Source organism: Zalophus californianus, chromosome 6, assembly GCF_009762305.2.
Source record: "Zalophus californianus isolate mZalCal1 chromosome 6, mZalCal1.pri.v2, whole genome shotgun sequence".
NCBI lineage: Eukaryota > Metazoa > Chordata > Mammalia > Carnivora > Otariidae > Zalophus > Zalophus californianus.
Window position 1 is genome coordinate 35,770,787 of NC_045600.1, and position 21,430 is coordinate 35,792,216.

General features: G+C 41.4%; 1 protein-coding gene across 2 annotated transcripts; it reads right to left on the reverse strand.

Moving 5' to 3' along the window:
* Window positions 1-6,446: 6,446 nt before the first annotated feature.
* Window positions 6,447-16,947, reverse strand: AKAP5 (A-kinase anchoring protein 5). Of its 2 annotated transcripts, none has more exons than XM_027570609.2 (2): window positions 16,728-16,947; window positions 6,447-12,939 (listed from the first exon to the last, which is right to left on the reverse strand). In XM_027570609.2, exon 2 carries the CDS (start codon window positions 12,680-12,682, stop codon window positions 11,393-11,395), a length of 1,290 nt encoding a protein of 429 aa, XP_027426410.1. In that variant the 5' UTR covers window positions 12,683-12,939; window positions 16,728-16,947; the 3' UTR covers window positions 6,447-11,392. The 2 variants fall into 2 exon arrangements, with proteins under 2 accessions (XP_027426410.1, XP_027426409.1); XM_027570608.2 differs by lacking the exon at window positions 16,728-16,947 and adding an exon at window positions 15,634-15,773.
* Window positions 16,948-21,430: the final 4,483 nt, after the last annotated feature.

Below are 21,430 nucleotides of genomic sequence, written 5' to 3' on the forward strand. Positions count from 1 at the left end.
CAGAGGGAGAAGCAGACTCCCCGCTGAGCAGGGAGCCCGATGTGGGGCTCGATCCCAGGACCCTGGAATCATGAACTGAGCTGAAGGCAGTTGCTTACACGACTGAGGCACCCAGGTGCCCCAGGAAAGGCCTCACTTTAAACGGAAGGAAATACATTTAATCATGGAAAAAGAGAGTCTGGAAAGTGGTACAATTCCATTAATGTTTACCTGCACAGGCAAATTCTTACTTTGTAACCCAGATCCTTGGTAAGTGTAATTTTTTAGTAGTAATTGAGGTAAAATAAGCCACACAAAGAGTTTTTATAATGTAATTTGTGTCTTTGTATGTTTTAAACTAAATGTAGCTCTGTGGTATTTTATTATAATTTTTAAATTTCTACAAGTGAAATCTAGAACTGATTGTTCTCTGCTGTATATGCCATGTTTGTACGGTTGGACTCTGTGAAAACTGGTAGGATTATACAGTCCCCAGTCTGGATGTCTTAAACACAAAGGAATCACAGACTGCGATTTTCGTCTTCGAGACCTGGAAGAATCTGTCGCACTTCACTGTGCATCCATGCTACATTTGATTACTTAGTAGATACTGCTCCAACGCACTTGACGTGAACTGCCATCAACTCTTCTATTTTGTGCCAAATAAAGTCATTTAGTCAGACTAGATCAGATATCAACTTAAACTCGTTTCAGAGAAACTTGGATTTCAAAAATGTGTGCAATAAAAAAGGCCCAGTGAAGAAATCTTCCACGGACGAGTAACACATGGCGAATCCAGAGGCTGGTAAACAGTGCATTGTATGGCTGAGCTCTTCCACCTTATGGACTTTGAGTTTGCTTCAGAAACATTATTTTAGAAAGTTTGGTATCGTCTATTTGGAATGAAAACAGTGGATTTCATGTATTTTACATGACAAATAAATTAATGTGACTTGATTAGAAACAAAACCTTTTTTTAGTCCAGCTTATAGACTGTGTTCTCATTTAACAGCAGGGTCTGCCCAATGTTGTCCTCCTAGCACTGGGGTCAGTCCATCTCTGTGCCAGGTAACATCTTGGACGTGTGAGGCAAAAATGCATCACTGAGCCCCGTTCTTATCAACTGTAATCTGTGTGAATAGAAAATTGGCGTCCTACTCAGGTGCCTTCCAACTACCATCTCTGGAAAGAAAGATAACATCTAGCCACTGCCCAGTAGTTACCTGCTTTTCTTTCTTCTTCCCTATTTACTGTATTTTCTCTTGTAATGTAATCAACAACAGTGGTTCTCAACCAGCATGTATTAGTCAGTGTTCTCCAGAGAAACAACCAACAGTGTGTATGTGCAGAGAGAGAGGTGGATTGATTTTAGGGAATTGGCTCACAAATATGGAGGCTGAGATGTCCCAAGATCTACAGCTGGCAAGCTGGAGACCCAAGAGAGCTGATGGTGTAATTCCAGTCCAAAAGCCAGTAGGCTCAAGACTCACAAGGGCAGGAAAAGTTCCCTTTGCTCTCAGAGAGTCAGCCTTTTTGTTCTATTCAGGCCTTCCACAGATTGGATGAGGGCCACTCACTTTAGGGAGGGCAATCTGCTTTATTCAGTCTACTGATTCAAACAAATGTTTATCTCATCCAAAAACACCTTCACAGCCACACCCAGAATGTTTATCCAAATATCTGAGCACCCGTGGCCAGGTGACATTTAACCATACACAGGGTGGTCCTTCTCGCCATAGGGACATTTTGTAACACAGATGTTTTCAGTTGGCACAACTGGGTGGGTTGGGGGGGGATGTTGCTACTGGCATCTAGTGGGTAGAGGTTAGGGATGCTGCTAAACATCTCACAGTGCAGGAGATAGTTCCCCCCCCCCCCGCCCACAATAAAGAATTATCCAGCCCAAAACATCAGTAGTGCTAAAGTTGACTAATCCTGGTCCAAAAGCTTAAAATAAGTTTTGTGATGGTTGTCAAGAGCTAAAGGAGTACATACAGAGTATGAGATGGGTTAGTTCAGAATTAAACTCTATTTGTATTATCTTCTATTCCAGCTCTTAAAAAATAAAAAATAGGATTAAAAATCAACTGTATTAAGCAGCAAGGAAGTTTTAAATCTATTCACATACTGTTTGAATTTAACAACTGTGTCTCTAACAAGATCTTTTTGTGAAATTAAAATGTGATCATAGGTTATAATTCGTGTAAATTTTTCATCTGGCCAAAAGGTGGCACCAATGTATCTTTTAAAAATCTATTTTACATATGCTCAAATTTGGCATCACTGTTTAATTCACTGTTTATTTAGTACTTAGCTACTCCTGGATCTTGTTTTATTTAGTCATGACAAAATTTTTCCTAGAATTCCATAGTGTGTTGGGTACCTCTATGTTTTGACATCCCTCTTTTTTTTTTTTTTTTTTTTAATTTTGTTTGAGAGAGAGAGAAAGAGAGCATGCCCAAGAGCAGGGGCGGGGGCGCAGAGGGAGAAGGAGAAGCAGACTCCCCGCTGAGCAGGGGCTCCATCCCAGGACCCTGGGATCATGACCTGAGCCAAAGGCAGCTGCTTAACCGACTGAGCCACCCAGGCGCCCCGCTGCTTGCTATTAATGCCCTAGAACTTTGTACCTAATCACTAAATGCTGCCTTAAATTCATTTTCTAGCTGAGTAGCCAATGTGGAGAATAAGCCCATCTCCTCCTACATAAATTATCATCCATTGTTCATACAATGTTGAAACTTTTCTCATTGAAACAACTTGGTGATACTGTATCAAAATAACAGAAATAAACTATCTTCCCTTAAACTATTAGAAAACTATGGTGTCCTTTCATGCCAGAAATCTGAAGGAATAGTAGTACTCTGGGAAAAGTCTGCACAACTGAATTGGTCCTTGCTCTCCTGGGGACTGGGAGAGAGGCTTGTGTGGGAAGGAAGCCTGAGAAGGAGGCCCTCATCAGCTGTAGTTGTTACTCTTGTCTGGTTTGAATTTCTGGACGGTCCATGTTAGATTTGTGTGGACCAAATAGACCCTGGCAGAATGAGGTCTTGTGAATTTTTTTTTGCCACATTTTTCTGTAGTGGGAGCCGTATGGAACTTAGTTCAAACCATATGTAGGGAAATATCTACTAATTAAAAAAGGGGTTTTGGGGGGCGCCTGGGTGGCTCAGTCGTTAAGCGTCTGCTTTGGCTCGGGTCATGATCCCGGGGTCCTGGGATTGAGCCCCACATTGGGCTCCCTGCTCGGCAGGAAGCCTGCTTCTCCCTCTCCCACTCCCCCTGCTTGCGTTCCCTCTCTTTCTGTGTCTCTCTGTCAAATAAAATATTTTTAAAAAATAAAAATAAAAAAGGGCTTTTTTTTTGGTAACTGGCATTTGTTCTAAGTGCCTTGTAGGGAGGAATATCTAAAGAACCTATAGTGGTTCTTTAGAAGAAGGATATAACATTTGCAAAGGTGGGAGAAAATGTTTTAAAATGCAGAACAGAGGGACGCCTGGGTGACTCAGTTGGTTAATTGTCCAGCTCTTGGTTTCGGCTCAGGTCATGATCTCAGGGTCCTGAGATCGAGCTCAAGCTCCATGTTGGGCTCCCCGTTTAGTGGGGAGTCTGCTTGAGATTCTGTCTCCCTCTCCCTTTGCCCCACCCCCACCCTGTGTGCACGCATGTGTCTCTCTCTCAAATAAATACATCTTTTTAAAAGATAAACATTAAAAAATGCAGACTAGAGATTTCAGCAGAGTCTCCAAGTTTTTTTGTTTTTTGTTTTTACCAGACCAGTTCTCATTTTGCAACTGCCCTTCTTTCACATATGTGCAAAGTCTGGTGCTAAAAGCTCAGTGGTTCCTGTCTTCTCTTTCCATCACAATCTTTTAAAGTGTGGGAGGAAAGGCATATAAATGGAAGCATCCTTTTTTTATTTTAAACATCTCCTGTTTCACTGTTAACACCACCACAGTTTTGCGTATCTCTCAAACTGGTGGCTTATTCAGAGCCACCACAGACGGCCATGCAGATTATGCACAATCAACACTAGGGGGCGCCACTCCCCACATGAAGACTTCGGCAGTTGGGCTGTCCAGTTTGCACAGTTGTGCATGGCAGCCTTGTTTTTTCTGCCTGGTTTAAATGTTGAGTTTAAGAAGCCCTTATTTTAAATTTCTGCACAAGTAGCAGTTTTCACTGATGCAATCAGGAAATTAAAATACACATATGGTATAGAGAATAATGAAATCAGAATAAGAAAAAAACTCCCTAGGTGACACAACTATATGTGTTTGTCAAAATCTGTAGAACTGTGCACAAGAAAGGGTGGATTTTACCATATATAAATTATACCTTAATTTTTAAAAAAGGTTAAGATCACCTAGATATAAAAAAGTCTTAGAGTTTAATGAACCATAATGATTATCATTCACTATTAAACCTCCACAGGTCAGAAAACACACATCAGCCAGACATTAAGGGTACAGAAGAAACCCATAAAACTGAAAAGATAAATCTAAGTAAATTCACTCTGAAATCAGTGAAGTTGCTGATAAGGTTGTTTGTGGCACACCTGGATAAAATATCAGAAAGTTAGCTTGACTTTTTTCACTTGAATGGTGACCAATTGTTTTGGCATTCTGTACATCTCAGCCTTACCCAGAGTACAAGGACAGTTCTAACTAGTTTTTTTTTTTTAAGATTTTATTTATTTGAGAGAGGGAGCACGAGCAGGGGCAGAGGGAGAAGCAGACTTTCTGCTGAGCAGGGAGTCCCACGCAGGGCTCGGTTCCAGGACCCTGGGATCATGACCTGAGCCGAAGGCAGACACCTAACCATCTGAGCCACCCAGCAGCCCCTCTAACTAGTTCCAATCAGGAGGATGGAAGTACTCCGGTTTTGGATGATGTCTTTAAAGAGAGGCAATATTCAAGTTTTTATGTCACAAACAGCTGCTCTACATGGAACCTCTGCATTGTAATTTATGTATAAGCATGTGTGATTGATGTGAGCCTGCATGCCTGTAGCTGCATTAGTTGTGACTAATCACAGATACGGTCCAGAGACCTCACTTGTAGCCATACTGACTAGACCTTCCTGTGCCCCAAAGGTACACATGTCACAGTAAGGATTTGGGAATAAAAGCTTCGAGGACAAGTATACAAATAATTGCATCTGCTTTTGTGTCACTCTGGGCTCCCCATCTCCAGGAGTGCAGAAGTGGAAGGTCTGGGTTTTATGGCCACAGGATAGCTGTGAAAGGCTGAATCTCTACCCCATAACTGCACTGTAATAAAAATCAAGGCTGAAAGTCCTATTTGAGTTTAGCCACAAAACGAGTCATAGGAAAGTGCATCTTGTCTTGCTAATGTGCAGAAACTGAACACGGCTACCACTGCTGTTAGGATGAGTTGGAATTGACAGAGACAATATTTAGTTTGGGAGTTTTCTATGCTGGGGGCCACCACACCATCCTCCCCCTACCTAGGTTTTCCTTAATTGTTCATGGCACCTGGGACCAGCTTCGCTGAGGATTTTCTGCAGATGTGTACTGTTCCCTGCCATGTTTCATGTACAAACACACATAATCTCCCTCCATTTATGATGGAGTTATGTCCTAATAAACCCATTGCATATTGAAAATATCGTAAGTTGAAAATGCATTGAAGACACTTAATCCACCGAACATCATAGCTTAGCCTATCTACTTTAAATATAGCTCAGAAAACTTACCTTAGCCTATTCTGGGCAAAGTCATCTAACACAAAGCCTATTTTACAATAAGGTATTGAATATTCCAGGTAGTTTATTGACTACCATACTGAAAGTGAAGAACAGAGTGGTTGTATGCATCCAGAGCAGTTGTAAGTACATCGGTTCTTGCCCCCTGGTGACCCGCGGTTGTGTGAGCTGTGGCAGCTGCCGCTGCTTCAGCACAGGACAGACTATCGTGCCGCACAGTGGTAGTGTGGGAAAGCTCAAAACCCCAAATTCCAAGTACAGTTTCTACTGAGTGCATATTGCTTTCACATGATCATAAAATCAAAAAATCATTAGTTGAACATTTTAAGTTGGGGACTGTTGGCGCTCACTCTTTCCTAAGCTCAGAAACTCAACCCCTGGTGTTCTTAAGCTTTTGGAGAAAAAACAAAGTAGGCACTCACAAGCGGGTCAGGGACTCCAGACTTCAGCAGTACTGGTGGGTCTAAAGGATTAGCAGAATTGTCTGTGAGGGCAGGTTTTGCAAAAGGTAGTGTTATCTATTAGAAAGATGTGATTTAATAAGAATTTTAAAACTCTGCAAGATGTGAAATATTAAGTAAGCTTATGTACAGGGTTTGTACATTAGTAAAACAGTTTGCTTTGGAAAAAGTTTTAGGATACTATCCAGTTTATTTTCTTTTTTAAGTCATCTCCACACCCAACGTGGGGCACAAACTCACAACCCTGAGATCAAAAGCCGCACGCTCTACGGACTGAGCTAGACAAGCACCCCAGACACTATCAACTTTAAATTGGTCCCGAGATTTGGAAAGTACATTCTTTCATAGAGTCTAATTATTACCATTGCTCTGTGCTTTAGGAAAAACAGGGTTGTTAATGTTAGGGGAATAAAATCAGTGTCTTCATAAACAAAGCTTTTGAAACACCCAGCTTTAGCAGGCAACATCTGAATAATTTAAGCATTTTCATACCAAGATTGCTTATTTGGAAAGTCATGAAGATTACTAACAATTCATAGGTTAATATAATGTAGAAATGGCAACTAATGAATATAGCAAGAGATGATGAAAACAAGTACAATTTCGTCAGATTTATAGATGGCATCAAAGTCAGATATGCCATTTAGATGAATAGATAGTTCACTGGAATTGAGTTCAAGTTCGAGGTGTTTGTGTTTCTCTCTGCTGGAGGTGGGCTCTTTTAGGCTTGTCATTGTAAAGTCTGTCCAACCCCCAATCAGCAGAGCACAACTCTTGGTAGTGCTAACTCAACAGTTCCATCAGTGTGATCTTTATACTTTTAGGAAATAAACATAATATACTAAGACGTAAATAAAATAAACATGAGCCACTATAACATTTATTCTATATTAAGAGTCATACATATATCAATTCAGGTTGAAACCTTTTTCTACAGAGTATTTCTTAAATATTAGCATCTGATCCACAGTCCTATAGTACTGATTTTAATGAGAAATTACAATATGGAATTTTTACTTTCATAATAGCTCATCCACTTAACATTTTTACAGATAAAGAACTACTATAAATATGTAACATTATGCAGGCTTTTTTTCTGCACCTGTTCACAAATCATAATGAATATAACTGTTTAAATATTTAGAAATGGAATGCTTTCAAACTGTCCCTGTATTTAGATGACCACCCCCCCCCCCCACTGGACAAATGAACCACGTGCTCTTTATTCTCCCGTCTAGGGCACTCACGATGTTCCTTGCCTGTGGCTCGTTGCCTTAATCCCTGTCCCAGTTCCTCTGGTTGCTGTTCCCTAGCTTGAGCTCTTGGAGGGCTGGGAGCCTGTCTCCTTTACAGTGTTGGGCATATGTTATATCCAACACATGTTGAACCAAACTGAATTTAATCAGGACATCTAAATTTTATGTAGCTTCCTTCTGTTTAATTTTTGTAACTAAATAAGGATTACAAGAACTTTTTTTCAAAAATGTACCACAAAATGTACTATTGTCTGAAATTTTGAATTCTGTATAATAAGAAACTTTATGTTACACAGTAAAACATCACAGGAATTTGAACCTAAAGAACCTGAAACCATAAGCAAGGACTTTTAAAAAACATAGAAATGGCAGGCAGAAAAGTCAACCCCTGATGTACTGAGTATCAGATGAAATTAGAAGACTTTACACATCTGAATAAAGTTAACATTAAAAGGACCTTTCCAAACAATGGGATTCTAAAGCCTAACAATTATTTTAAAAATTCTGCTCCACCCCCCCAACCCCCTGCAAATTAACTCTTTAACTATAAAAAATAAGGCAACTTGTCATTGTAAAGTCTGTCCAACCCCCAATCAGCAGAGCACATTGATGAAGTTAACTCTCCAGAGTTAACTTCTGCATGCAGAAGCCAGATTTCGCTGGTGCCCTCCCATGACCCACATCTCTAACTTGATCATTAGCAGTATGGCTTTTCATAGACACTGGTGAAATAAGATTATCTCTCAGAAATAAATCAGAGAGTTTCTTAGATTCCACTAAATAGTAGACCAATTAAGATCGTCACAAACTTCGTGCTGTCAAATGCATTACCTTGAAAGAAAATTATGCAGACAGCTTTTCTGAAGAATCCCATTTGTGCCACATGCTTATTATTCTTCCAGGTGGAGGTGGTGTCAGGGAACATAATTTCTGTTTGAAAGTTCTTTTGTTTTCTGCTATCTTTACTTAAATGTTACCCAGCACTATTTTTATATCCTATAAAGTACTTTGAGAAAATGTTAAGTGAATAGTGCTACATAAAATAGAAGAGGGTTTTCATATTCACTGGGTTGTAAAGCAAAGTGAATAATACTTGACTCTTAAAAGGGAGAAGATAATATGCTGAAAAAATTAACAAGTATCCAATAAACCAACCCACCTTGTAAAATTCTGAGTTCAAAGGGAAACTGAATCCCAGCTAATTAATAAAGTGTTCATTAAAAGCAGCATTTATCACAGCAAATGTAAATGTAAATTAATGTGCTATTATTAAATTGTCTTTTAAATGATCATTTTAATCATGTCTAATGTAGGTATGAACTGAATAGGGACCTATTTATATACATTTAATGTCTTGCATATAAGGTCCAATTGCTTAAAATAAATACTATTAAAATGAAATATATTTTATAAGGGACTTCCAAGTTATATGATCCCTGCTTATTTCTATAACAAAACAATTTGGATCATCTTAGAATTCATTTTAATAGGATTTGGCCATGTGGCAGGTATACTCAGATTGAGACCAATTAATTTCTGGATTCATTTTTCAGACTGGAACCCTATTTATTTAATTCACCAGATATTCTCAATAGAAAAGATTAAGGAGGAACCACTTAAGAATGAATGCAGGTGGAGTACACATCTTATCACAAAAACAATCAATTATAATACATTCTAACCAAAAATATATATCAAACCATAGTAGGAAAAAAAAAAAAGTAGAAACCCAGGACTAGAGAAAGTGTTATTTTCTTAACAAAAATAATTAGTTACACGCATTTACCTCATATCTGTTTTTAAAACTCCCAAATATGCCTAAGCCTTCCAAAATATTTTCAATCACTTGTAAGTGTTATACTTTGTGTTCATTCATTAGAGATTACTAAAAAACTTAATGCAAGTATATTGGCTTGAGCTATTCTTGAAATAAATGAAGACAGGATTCCTTAAAACACTGTAAAATGCACCAACTTTGATCAGATTTTTAAAAATTGTTTACTTCTAAATATGATATGATATTTGCTGGTAGCCATCCAAGTCCATTAGCACCACATATAGTGAATTAAAAAGAGTATTTTTAGGGAGAATGACTTAGCAGTCTTTTTTTAATGTTTAAAAATTGTACAACTAAAAGAAATTCATTTCTTGGGTCATATGTTTTGAAAATCCACTTTTGTGTTGCTAAATTGAAGGATTTTTGTGGGTTTCTCAAGATTACAGGCATGAAGGTAAGAAAGTCTGGGGGAATAATTTTGCACTTCAGCAAAGAATCTTGCTAATAATATCCATTATTTGGTTCAGTTCCAAAGTCAGATTAGGTTTTTCTGCCAGAGGTCTCAAGATGTACTCACAGAAAGAAACAAAGAAGGGTCTATAGGACAAATTAGCACACACTTTCTCTACGTAAGCCATAAATAATGCAAGAAGTCACCAGATCATTTACACTCATCTAAAGTACACTCTTTTCTCCAAGAATGTACAAATCCTCTTTAACAAATACTTTGCAACTCGAGTGGAAAGCTCTTTATACTTACTTCATCTACTGTCAGAGTAACGCTGTCCCTCCGTTTAGTCAGTGGGGACATACAATTTGGAACTTTACCTGTGAGGTAGGGAAGTGTGTTGTAGTATTATGGCCATTTCACACAAGGAAAGATTGAAATGGAGTTACTTTTTCAAAAAATATGGCAATCATTGATGAGATCGATGATTTAAATAACCAGATAAAATGCAAATAAGCCCTTCTCATTACATTAAGTTCTTTTTTTTTTTTTTTGGTAAGGGATTAGCTGGATTGAACATACTGATGAAAAAGTTAATTTTCAAAATCCATGTAAAACGTTTGTTACTAGTGTCTCTTGACACACAGGCACAATGAGAGAATACTGACATTTAAAATACAATGTACTTTAGCAATAACTTTTCACTTTCTATTCAACCATGAACTTGGCTCATTCTTGATCAAAAGTGAATAATATGTTCACTAAGTTATTATGATTTCCTGGGACTTTTACTGCCAAGCTGGCTGTGAATTCCCTCTTTGGAGAGAGGTGGATGAATGTGGTCTCTAGAGGCACAATCCTGCAAGATGAATCCTACGTTATCTGTGATCATTTGTTACTTGGGCAGTTTGCCTTCTCCCCGATGGAAAACAGTATTTCACTCTTCTTGTTTTTGTTGTTGCTGTTGTTTAGTTTTTTGGGTTTTGTTTCTCACTTTTCAGCAGATGACCCCATGCAGAAATGGGTTTAGACAGGTCTGTTTGAGGCAGAAAAAAGATGGACAGGGAAAATGCACTGCCTATTTCCACACCCTTGCACTTGGTAATTATTTGCTATTTGAAAGAAATTGTGAATGGCTTCTGTATGGTATTTAAGCAAGACGAGAAAAACACTCAGGTTTAATTCAAATATGCACATTCTGCTGAAATTAGGAAAAGGCAATATTTTTTTGAGGTAAGACTACTGCCTATGAGTGTAACAACTGTAAATCACACATTCACAAAAACAGCTCACCTTATTCACCATTTTAAACATAAAAGTGCACTGTAAAAAATTTTTTTGTGAAAATCGAATGTGGTGTTAACCTATACACAGGATTGAACTATCAAAAGGAAACCAGGCTTTGTGACATCAGAGAATATTAAAGAGTTTCTGGCATACCATAAGTGCTCAATAAATACAGCCTCCCCCCAAGCACCCCAACTTCCACATGTCATTTTAGCAATTCCCTGTATGTCACTTGCGTTGTGATCTGCACTAACTTCCTCCAAAATCCAGAAGTGACTGCATTTCAATGGTAGGAGAGTTTTATAAACTAAATTCTTTAGCACTTCTGGGCTGGAACTGTACCTGTAAATTCCACGGATGATAAACCTCTCATTTGTAACTGAATAAGAAATGCCACAAATATGCAACATAATTTAACATGAAGCTTTTTTTTTTTCCTTTCCATGATCTGGAAATTAAGTCACTGTAGAAGATTGTTCATTTTATTATCATCAGAGGCCATTTCATTAACCAGCTGTTCTATAGACAATTGGATAGCATTCTTGACAAGAGAAGAAGCTGTTTCTATTAAGAGTGTTTCGTATTGTTCTGAAGTTCTACCCTCAAAACCACTATCATTAGCAAAAACCCCTACTTGCTCATTTTCAATTGAAATTAAGAATTGCTTAGGGACATTTTTAGATTTCTTAACATCAAATTCACTGATTTCAGTGTCTGTAATAATAATAGCAATTGGCTCCATTCTTTTGCTTTCCTCTGGTTTGGGTTTCTCTGCAGTGACCTCATTTTCTCTCAGCTCTGATTCCTGGCTCAATTTAGTGTCTTTCTGCTCACTCTCTTCAGCTATAATCTCTCTACTTTCATGCTCTCCCCGGTTTGGTCCACTTTCTAGGATATTGCTTCTGGCTTCTTCCACAATTTGCTGATCTGGGATTGCAGGTGAGGGAGGAACATCAGAAACCACTGGTGGCTGATGTTCTGTTTCTGAAGTTTCAAGTGGGCTTGCTTGCTGGGGTCGGACACTTTGTTTTTCCTCCGTCGTTTCGGTATCTCTTTCAAGGATTAGTGCTCCTGGATGAATGGCAGAATGCCCCGTATCTAACCCAAGTTCTACTGAAACCATTTTTTCTCCAGCTGTAGTTGTGCTGTTGCTCACATTTGGTTCACAGACCTCGTCACCCCCTTTCCGTGAGACATCTTTACTTATATCCTGGGGCAACTTGGTCTTTATTGCCTGGTCATCTGATTGGGCTGGAGCTTTTGTATCCAAATGTTCAGCCTCTCCCTGGACTCTGAGGCTGCAGTCTGAGTCTTCTATAATTTTGGAATGATTACTTCGTTTCTCTCCTTTTGAGAATTTTATGAAGGGAATCTTAAGCCCGGATTTTGCCTTTTTCTTAGGAAGATCAGCATCCTCAGCACTGATTTCAGGTTGCACTTTGGCCTCAAAGGGCTTTTGCTGCTTTGAAGATTCTGACCTTTTCCTGCGTGTTACAAGACGTTTGATTGAGGCCCAGGCCCCCCCTGGGGGCCGTGGCTGCTCGGAAGCTCCTGCTTCTGGGGGACACTTTCTTGCTGTGCCAGCAGCCTCAGAGCTAGCTTTGGGCTTCACTGCTTTGCTTACTTTCTTTCTTCTCTTGAAGCAAAGCATTGATGCTCTTTCCTCCTGCCTCTCATCTTGAGGACTAACTTCTGTGGGTCTCTTCTCATCCTTGCTTTCAACTTGAATTTCGGAAACCATGGTTTCCATTTTTATATCACACTCGTTCTTTCTCTAGAAAATTATATTCTCTCTTCCTTAGCAGTCTTTATGACAAAAAGGTGGGCAAAAATATACTAAGTAAAATTTCTTCCAGATGTATTCACTCCTTTTGTCTTACTCCATACAGTTGTTTTAGGTGGTTTCTACGGTGTACAATTCTTGGTTTCTCTCTTACTTGTAATTTCTCTCTTTAATTTCTTCATGAAAGCCCTTTACTGGATAGAATGTTTTATTTAAGGATCAACCTGATAAGAGAAAAAAGAGTGGTATTTTATTTCACCATCAGCCTACTGTTTCCTATAGAAAGATTTTAGTTGAATGTATATGATTCTACCAGGCATGTTTCCCATCTAATAATCTTCTGAAATGACTGGAGAATAAAAAATACCAAAAAGTTTACAATGTGAGTCTATTCTGCTCTGTTCTTTTTGTTAAAACTTCAACTTGGAATATTTGCAAATCTGATATCAATTCTTCCGTTGTGCTATCTTTATGGATGTTTATGACTCAAATCCAAGTTAACAGATGACAATAACAAAACAATGAAGGGCAAAGTGGTAAGAAAGCTAGGATAATTTTATTACAAGCAATAAAGAATTCTGCAGCTGCAAAGGATTTTAGAGATCATTCAAGTCCAGCTAGATGAAGAAAATGAGCTCCAGAGTGGGTAGTTGGAGTGCCAAAAGCCATACAGTTAGATAAGGTCATAGCCAGAGTTAGAACTGAAGACTCTGACTCTCCAATGTTCTTTCCATTATACCATAAGGTTTCTGTTCTAAAAATGTATGTTCCATCGGAGAGGTGCTACTTTTCATACACACTCTTGGGAAATTTAACATCACTGTCATTCTCCCCTCTTAAATTTAGTTCTATAATTTTGACATTTTTTCCCCTAAGTATCTACTGTTCAAATGTTTTCCATCATGAGCACATAGTCAAAGGTCAGTAAGAGTGAATGATAATAATAGCTGACATTTATTGAGCAACTCTGTGCATTAGGAGGATATGCTAAGCCCTTTTACATACATCTCTAATCTTCCCCACATTACAAAATGAGTAGGTGGTGGTACCACTATCTACAGAGGAAGAAACTGAGGCATAGAAAGTTGAACAATCTGACCGAGATTACACAGCTAGTAGGTAACAGATCAGATTCAACCAGACTGCCTGTTTCTGAAGCCCATGCTCGGAAGGTGGGCATTAGAGTTCTATCCGAAAGATGAATTGTTTGGAGATACTAATCTGCTCTAGATTCACTAGTCAAAAAATTTTTAACTGTTTTATTTAACCATAAGTCAGCCCATCAACTCATAATTGAACCAAGACTAGACTGAATTCTTGCTATTTTAAAATCAAGCTTTTTAAATTTTTTTTTAAAGACTGTATTTATTTGACAGACAGAGACACTGAGAGGGAACACAAGTAGGGGAAGTGGGAGAGGGAGAAGCAGGCTTCCCGCTGAGCAGGGAGCCAGATGTGGGGCTGGATCCCAGGACCCTGGGATCATGACCCAAGCCAAAGGCAGACACCCAACGACTGAGCCACCCAGGAACCCCAACCTTTTGAAATTCTTTATATTTTGTTTTCTTGGTTCTGGAACTAATTTGAAAGCCAAATATAATTGATAAGCTATGCAATTGGCAAACTGATTAGTTTTATATAAACATAAAATTAATCCACAGAATAGTATGACAGCACCAATGAACACAGATGTGAGGTGATGATCTAACAAAAGCTGTATTAGTTTTTGTTGGTGGATGTCCTAAAATAAGCAAGGGGACTCTTTCCTTGTACTGTTTTTGTGTAAATCTTTCAGCACTGATGGTTTATTTGCGTAGCTCTTGAGTCTAAACCACAAAAGGAACTGGAACTCAGGAAATCAGTTTATGATCTAAGTAAATATTCCCTTAGGTTGGGAGTTACATACTCTATGTCCCTGACAGAAAGACAAAGTCATCCTAGAACAGCGATGGAACTAAAATATGAATATTGTGCAGCGTCCCTCCTCACGCAAAGCTTCCATAAGCCCTAGAGCCACAGCTGACTACAGCTCTAAGTCTTCTCATGTCTTGGACATCTCAGCACCTGAGAGTTTTTACCAACCAGAGAATGTACAACAGAAGTATTGAAATTAGATCATGTTTAAGATGGTACGATTTGAAGTTAACCTGGATTGCCCAAAGACAACTGCCTGTGAAGCTCATTTGAATGTATATTACGGTAGAAATCAAACAAATACCCAAATAAAAGCCTAACTGAAATGGGGAAAGTACAATCTGTAGACGTTCGACTTTGCAGAATGTTAGTGTGCAAACGATTCTCCTTAACCTGCAGGGTTCTTTTATCGCCGCGGTAATCTTCAAGTCCCCGTTGTCATTTCCTGACAGAATCGCAAGTCTAACGCCACTTTTCCCCTTGAGCAGAGAAGCCGGAGGCCAAGAGCAAGCCCTTCGGCGGGGAAAGCTGTAACTCTCTCCCAAGGCCGGGTGCGGACCCTCAACCCGCCACCCGGAGGAAGGCGGCTCGTTCCGACTGGATGCGCCCAGCGGCAGGAGCCGGAGCGCAGGACAGGTACTCAAAAAGGGAAGTGCCGGGGGCGTGGAACAGAGAGCCCAGCTTCAGGCTATCGGCACAATTATAATGGCCAGAAACCCCAAATCACATTTCCCTCAAATAAGGGTAAGGACGGAAGGGCGGTACCCGCAACCCATGCGGCCAGGATGAGCTGAGGGTGGGCGGACACGGCTGACGAGGGTCGCGCTGGCTGGAGGCTCCGGCGGACAAACGACCTCTCCCGGTTCTTACCCCGGCCTCCTCGGGGGCCGGGACTGCGGGTGTCCAGCGGGGACCTTCCGCCCACCCCGTCGCGCAGGCGGCCAGCGGACCTGACACTGGCCCCGACCCAGGTCCCCGCCACCCCCTCGCCCTCCTTCACTTACCGACGGCGCCGGGGTTCCCGGCGACCCTGCTGCCGAGGTCGGGGGGCCGCTCGCGGGGCGGGGCGCCCAGGCAGCCGGGAAGCCCGGCTCGCACCAGCAGCCAGCAGCCCTCTGCCGTGGGACCGCAGCCCGCGGCGCCCCTCCCCAGAGGGCGGCGAGCGACAGTCCGCGGCTCCAATGCGCGGCGGGCGCGGGGCGGGGCCAGGGCTCGGGGCGGGCGGCGGGGGCGCGGGCGCGGGGGCTCCGCCTGCGAGCGGCTGGCCCCGCGGCGTGGGAGCGCACCTGGCCCCCCTGGCCGCCCCCCGGCCCCCGCGCGAGTCCCCGCGGCGCGAGCACGCGCAGCCACGGGCAGCGGACCACCCGAAGGGAGAGTGGGCAGATGGGGTGGGGACGCGGGAGTGAGCCCCGCATTTTCTGAGACGCAAAGTAGCAACAATTGGTTTTAAATGAGGGGACTTCCATTTAAGCACCCCCCCACACACACGCCGAGTATTTAAAGACACGGCAGATATTACATTTAAAAAGTAGGGTTAAAACCTGTGCAGAGTGAAAGCTTGTTTGGGGAAAAAATTACATATATGAATTGAAACAGAAAAAAAAAACAAAAAACCTTTCCTAGGAGTGACTTTGGGTGTAATGGTTTTATTATGGTTCATTGCTAAATACTCCCAGAGGCCCAAGACCGCAGACCCTTGTCTCCCTAGTCTAGGCGGCAGGTAGAGGTGATCCGATATGCATGCGAAGATCAGAAGGGCACAGGAACCCAGCCCCGTCCTTTACACCTTACGTATTTCCAATGTCTGCTTAATCTTGTACCTCTCGGTTAAACGGGGGTGGGGAACGGGAGCTGGCTTCCCTCACAATTCCAGTCCCAAGCAGAGCAAAGGGCACATCTACCCTCCAGCCTGACTGGATAGCTAGGTTGCATATTTTCATACATTTTCTGGGTCTTTATCTAAACAAGTTGCTAGCCATAGTGAAAAGCACCGCAAGCATTTATTTTATTTGCACACATAACGCACTGGTTTCATTAACCAATGAAAGGTATTCCTGTGAGAGCTTAGGTGACATGCTACGGATTTAACATTACCTACCGAGGCATTGCTGGGAGTTCCAGCTGTGAGGTCCTCCCGAGGGTTGGGTCCCATCCCATGGTTGGCTCCTCCTGGGCCCTCCCAGGTGTACCATCTAGATGAAGACCCTATTAAAGTGGAGTAAAGAATTACTGAAAAGCAGTTGTACTTACCTCCTTTCTTTGATAGGATCATGATCTTCAGGGAAGTAAATCTCAGTTATCTGCTTTTGGATGTTTTTCCAGGAATATATTTTACCGGGGCGCCTGGGTGGCTCAGTTGGTTAAGCAACCGCCTTTGGCTCAGGTCATGATCCTGGGGTCTTGGGATCGAGTCCCGCATCGGGCTCCCTGCTCAGCGAGGAGCCTGCTTCTCCCTCTAACCCTCCTTGCTCTCATGTACTCTCTCTCTCATTCTCACTCTCTCAAAATAAATAAATCTTAAAAAAAAAAAAGGAATATATTTTACCTTTGTAAGATTCTGTAGCTCTCACTGAGATTTAAGAAAGAACGATTAGGACACAATAGCAAAGCTGAATCTAAGTTGTCAGGGTCTTAAATTTACAGGTAAAATTAGAGACAAGAGCTGTAAAACAGGAAAATCCCTAAGCATTTGCCTTAGTTGTGATTAAGAATTCAGTCTATCTTTGTGCGGTCGGCAAACACCAGCTGTGAAAATGTATTTATATCCCCAGATGGGTTGCTAACCCTGCTTACTGACACTTTTGAACTTTAAACAAGCCAAAAGAAATCCATGCCACTCATTACTAATTGAGACGCTATTACTCGCTGAGATCCAAGTTTTCCCAAATCTACTAGATCTAGGTGTTTGCAACAATTTCAAGGAAAAATAAGATGAGCTTGGGGTACCTGGGTGGCTCAGTCGTTAAGCGTCTGCCTTCTCCTCAGGTCATCATCCCAGGGTCCTGGGATCAAGCCCCGCATCGGGTCGGGCTCCTTGCTCTGCGGGAAGCCTGCTTCTCCCTCTCCTACTCCCCCTGCTTGTGTTCCCTCTCTCTCTGTGTCTCTGTCAAATAAATAAAATCTTTAAGAAAAAAAAATAAGATGAGCTTATCCAGATGAAGACAGGGTACAACAGCTGTCTTATTAGGAAGGAGTTGGAAGTGAGACAAGGAATAGGTTAAAACAATAAAGGCCCCCTAAATGACTTGTAGATCTTATTCCACTTTTCTTAAAAAAAGGGGGGGGGGACTAATGAAAGGGAACTGAAGGGCGGTAAGAGGTAAACTGATTTGGTATTTGAAGGGAAGATTTTTTTAAAGGTGTATTTCAAAAAACTCATCCCCAACCTCCACACACACACACACACACACACACACACACACACACACAGACTCACACACTCTCAAAGAATATAGTACTATAAATGAAATACTGCACTGTGATTTTTCTTTAGGATATGACTAGAATCTGATGCCACATCTGAGTTTTAAGAAATGTATCCAGTACTTCATGCATGAAAGAAACCTGTCATCCCCGAACTCACTTAAGTGACAGTAAGCTATTACCCATATCACCGTCTGCTACTCCATTAGTAGCTTTTGCTTATATAATGAGAAGCAGGCTATAAATATATTTCTCCAATCTGATGAGAAATTATTCTACCTACGGCTTATCTTGTTAATATCACCAGACATAGTGTGCCAATAGAATAGCTTGCGTATTTATCTGAACTCATATTTATCTGATCTCAACTGATCATAGCATTTCTCCATCCTGGTCCCCATCTACCCATGGCCTGGGCCTATAGCTGCCAAAAATGATTTATAACTCCTTAGGAATAATTCTTACATTTTAGAAACCTTATGGGAATAAGCCTTCCATCCCCTTCCCTGGTGCGCCATTACATGAACCTGTGGCTTGTTTTCTGGCATTTTGATCTGTTTCTAGGCACCATCAGGGTTATACCAGTGAACACAAACAGTAGTTCTGTTGTAACCCGCTTTGCTTGATGGCGCACAAACGCTGCCTCTTCTGGATTAGGAGTATACATACGTCTTTGGTGCATGGCAACAGTCTCTGAAGTGCAGAATAAAGGGTCCAATCTGTTTTATCAATAACACTGCAAATATGGGATGGGAGGGCACCTGGGTGGCTCAGTTGGTTAGGTGACTGCCTTCGGCTCAGGTCATGATCCTGGAGTCCCAGGATCAAGTCCCGCATCGGGCTCCCCGCTCAGTGGGGAGTCTTCTTCTCCCTCTGACCCTCTCCCCTCTCATGCTCTCAAATAAATAAAATCCTTAAAAAAAAACCAAAAAAACAAATATGGGCTGGGAAAGCATTAGTGACCCAGAGAAGGGTTAAGAACAGTGATCATCTGGAAGGGCTCCTAGCCCGAAGGTAAAGCCACTGGACCTTGTCTGGCAATACATACTAATATGTACCCCAAGCACTAATGCTTCTGTAGGTCTTGAATTCACGTCTTCAACTGACCTGCCAATTTTTTCTAATCCTTCATGCTGTCTCTACCAGTTTTATTTTTTTTAAGTAATCTCTACCCCCAACGTGGGGCTCGAACTCCTGACCTTGAGACCAAGAGTCATGCTCCGCCAACTCAGCCAGCCAGGCACCCCTCTTTATCACACTTCTTAATCACACACTGAAGAATCAATTCCATAAAACCCATGCTATCAATAATTGCTCAGCAGCGTTCTTAACCTCATCTCTTCCCTCTGCTTCTGCCACCTTTTATCATCCTTTCCTTCTGGAAGGAAGTGAAATGGGCACAGCTTTCTGCCTGTCACAAACAGGAAGTCCATTTCTGTGCTGCCTGGCAGGGGCTGGCTTCTAGGAACAGCTCTGATAGACCAAATGCTGGTAAAGAGAGAGGCTTTAGAGTCAGAGGACTTTAACAGGTTCATCTGGTAGGCAACAGCAGTGCAATTTTGAAGTTTGCCTTTCTGTAAAATGGAGATATAAACCTAATTTACAAATTCGTTCTTCTATAATTTATCTCTACACGTTTCTAGCCAAAGGCCAGCTCTCATTTTGAAGCTAAAGGTCACTTTTGAGCAACTCCACTGCTAACAATTTATCCAACAGATGTTTCTACACAAATTGCACTGATACATAAGAGAATATTCCATGCTCTCTCATTTGTAATAGCAAAACCCATGAAACAATGGTAAGTGTCCATCGACAGAGGACTGTTTAAATACTACACAGCCCTAACAAACAAGGTGAATCTCAAACTGCTGATGTAGTAAGATCTTCAAGATACACTGCCAGGTGGAAAAAGGAACTTGTACCATTTGAATTTTTACTGAAGACATATTTTACTCCTACTTAGGAAAATTCTTGCACTAGTGATAGTCCATTCATTCCAAGCAATATCTGGTAAAAACAATTTGCATTCCTTATTAGGGCTTTATCATCTTTGGCTTATAAAACGCCACTCACCCTCTCCCGCCAATTGTGTTCACTATTCTTATCAATCTTTTTTTTTTCTTAAAGATTTTATTTATTTGACAGAGAGAGACATAGCGAGAGAGGGAACACAAGCAGGGGGAGTGGGAGAGGGAGAAGCAGGCTTCCCACTGAGCAAGGAGCCCAATGCGGGCCTCGATCCCAGGACCCCAGGATCATGACCTGAGCAGAAGGCAGACGCTCAACGACTGAGCCACCCAGGCGCCCCAATATTCCTATCAATCTTAAGGATGTAAACCCACATGGCTTTTGGGGATATGAGGAAGCCTCAATCCTTTAAGATGATCTTTAAGTCATTATGTCTGAAAATAGACTGCTTTCTTCCCTTATCTACAAAATGAATTCCCAGCAAGTCCCATTCCAGATGAGGTCTTAAAGGACATTTAAAAAAAAAATCATCAAAAACAGTGAATTCTGAGCAGACTGGACCCGCATGATGCTTTGGAACAGGAACTGACGACATCATTGTGTACAACGTGCCAGGCGCCATACAAAGCATGGTGAAGCTGGGGCTCTGCGCGCATGACTCCTTGGCAATATGCCCCCAAAGCACTGCCACCACTTCTCTGGATGGCAGAACTGTGCTACAACACTGATGTGAACCTAGGGAATTAAAGATAATAAAACCAAGGACACCAGGGAAAATACTGTTCTGCCAATGCCAGCAGTCTTTACACTGGCATCAGTGGGGACGCAACATCTTCTAGAGGGATCCAGTGCACGAAGACAAGGGGGAACCGAGACAGAAGCTACAGAACAAGGAGTAAAGGGAAAAGATTTCAGGGGGAGAAAAACATTCCAGAGGGAGGGGTGGAGCCCAAGCACAGCTCAATAAATATTTGCTAAACCAACAGACCAGATAGGGTTTGCCTATAGTCAGTGCTTTATGACCATCTTTCCTGAGAACTTAAAAATGAATGGTGCTAAGGATGTGACAGAAATGGACATTCCAAGGAAGTTCAGGGCAAAACCTGTATGAGCAATCCTTTCCCAGGTTGAAAAAAAAAAAAAGGAATAATATAGAAAGGTGTATGATAAAAAGGCACATTCTCTGTACCCTACTTCCCCCTCAACCCTATCAGAAGGTTTCCTGATGATGTGTCCTCCCAGAAATCTGCAAGCATGCGCCATTTACCCCTTTAAACACGACAGTGTCATAAAGTAGGTCTTGGAACTTGCGTCTCTGGCCCTGGGCTCTGCCAGCAAAATGGGCTCTCACAGGATGGCAGAGATACTGCAGCACCGTCTGTGAATGCTAGAATTTATATTTAAACATCC

Coding starts and splice junctions, on each gene's coding strand:
- AKAP5 (XM_027570609.2), bottom strand. CDS start 12,682: ATGGAAACCATGGTTTCCGAAATTCAAGTTGAAAGCAAGGATGAGAAG.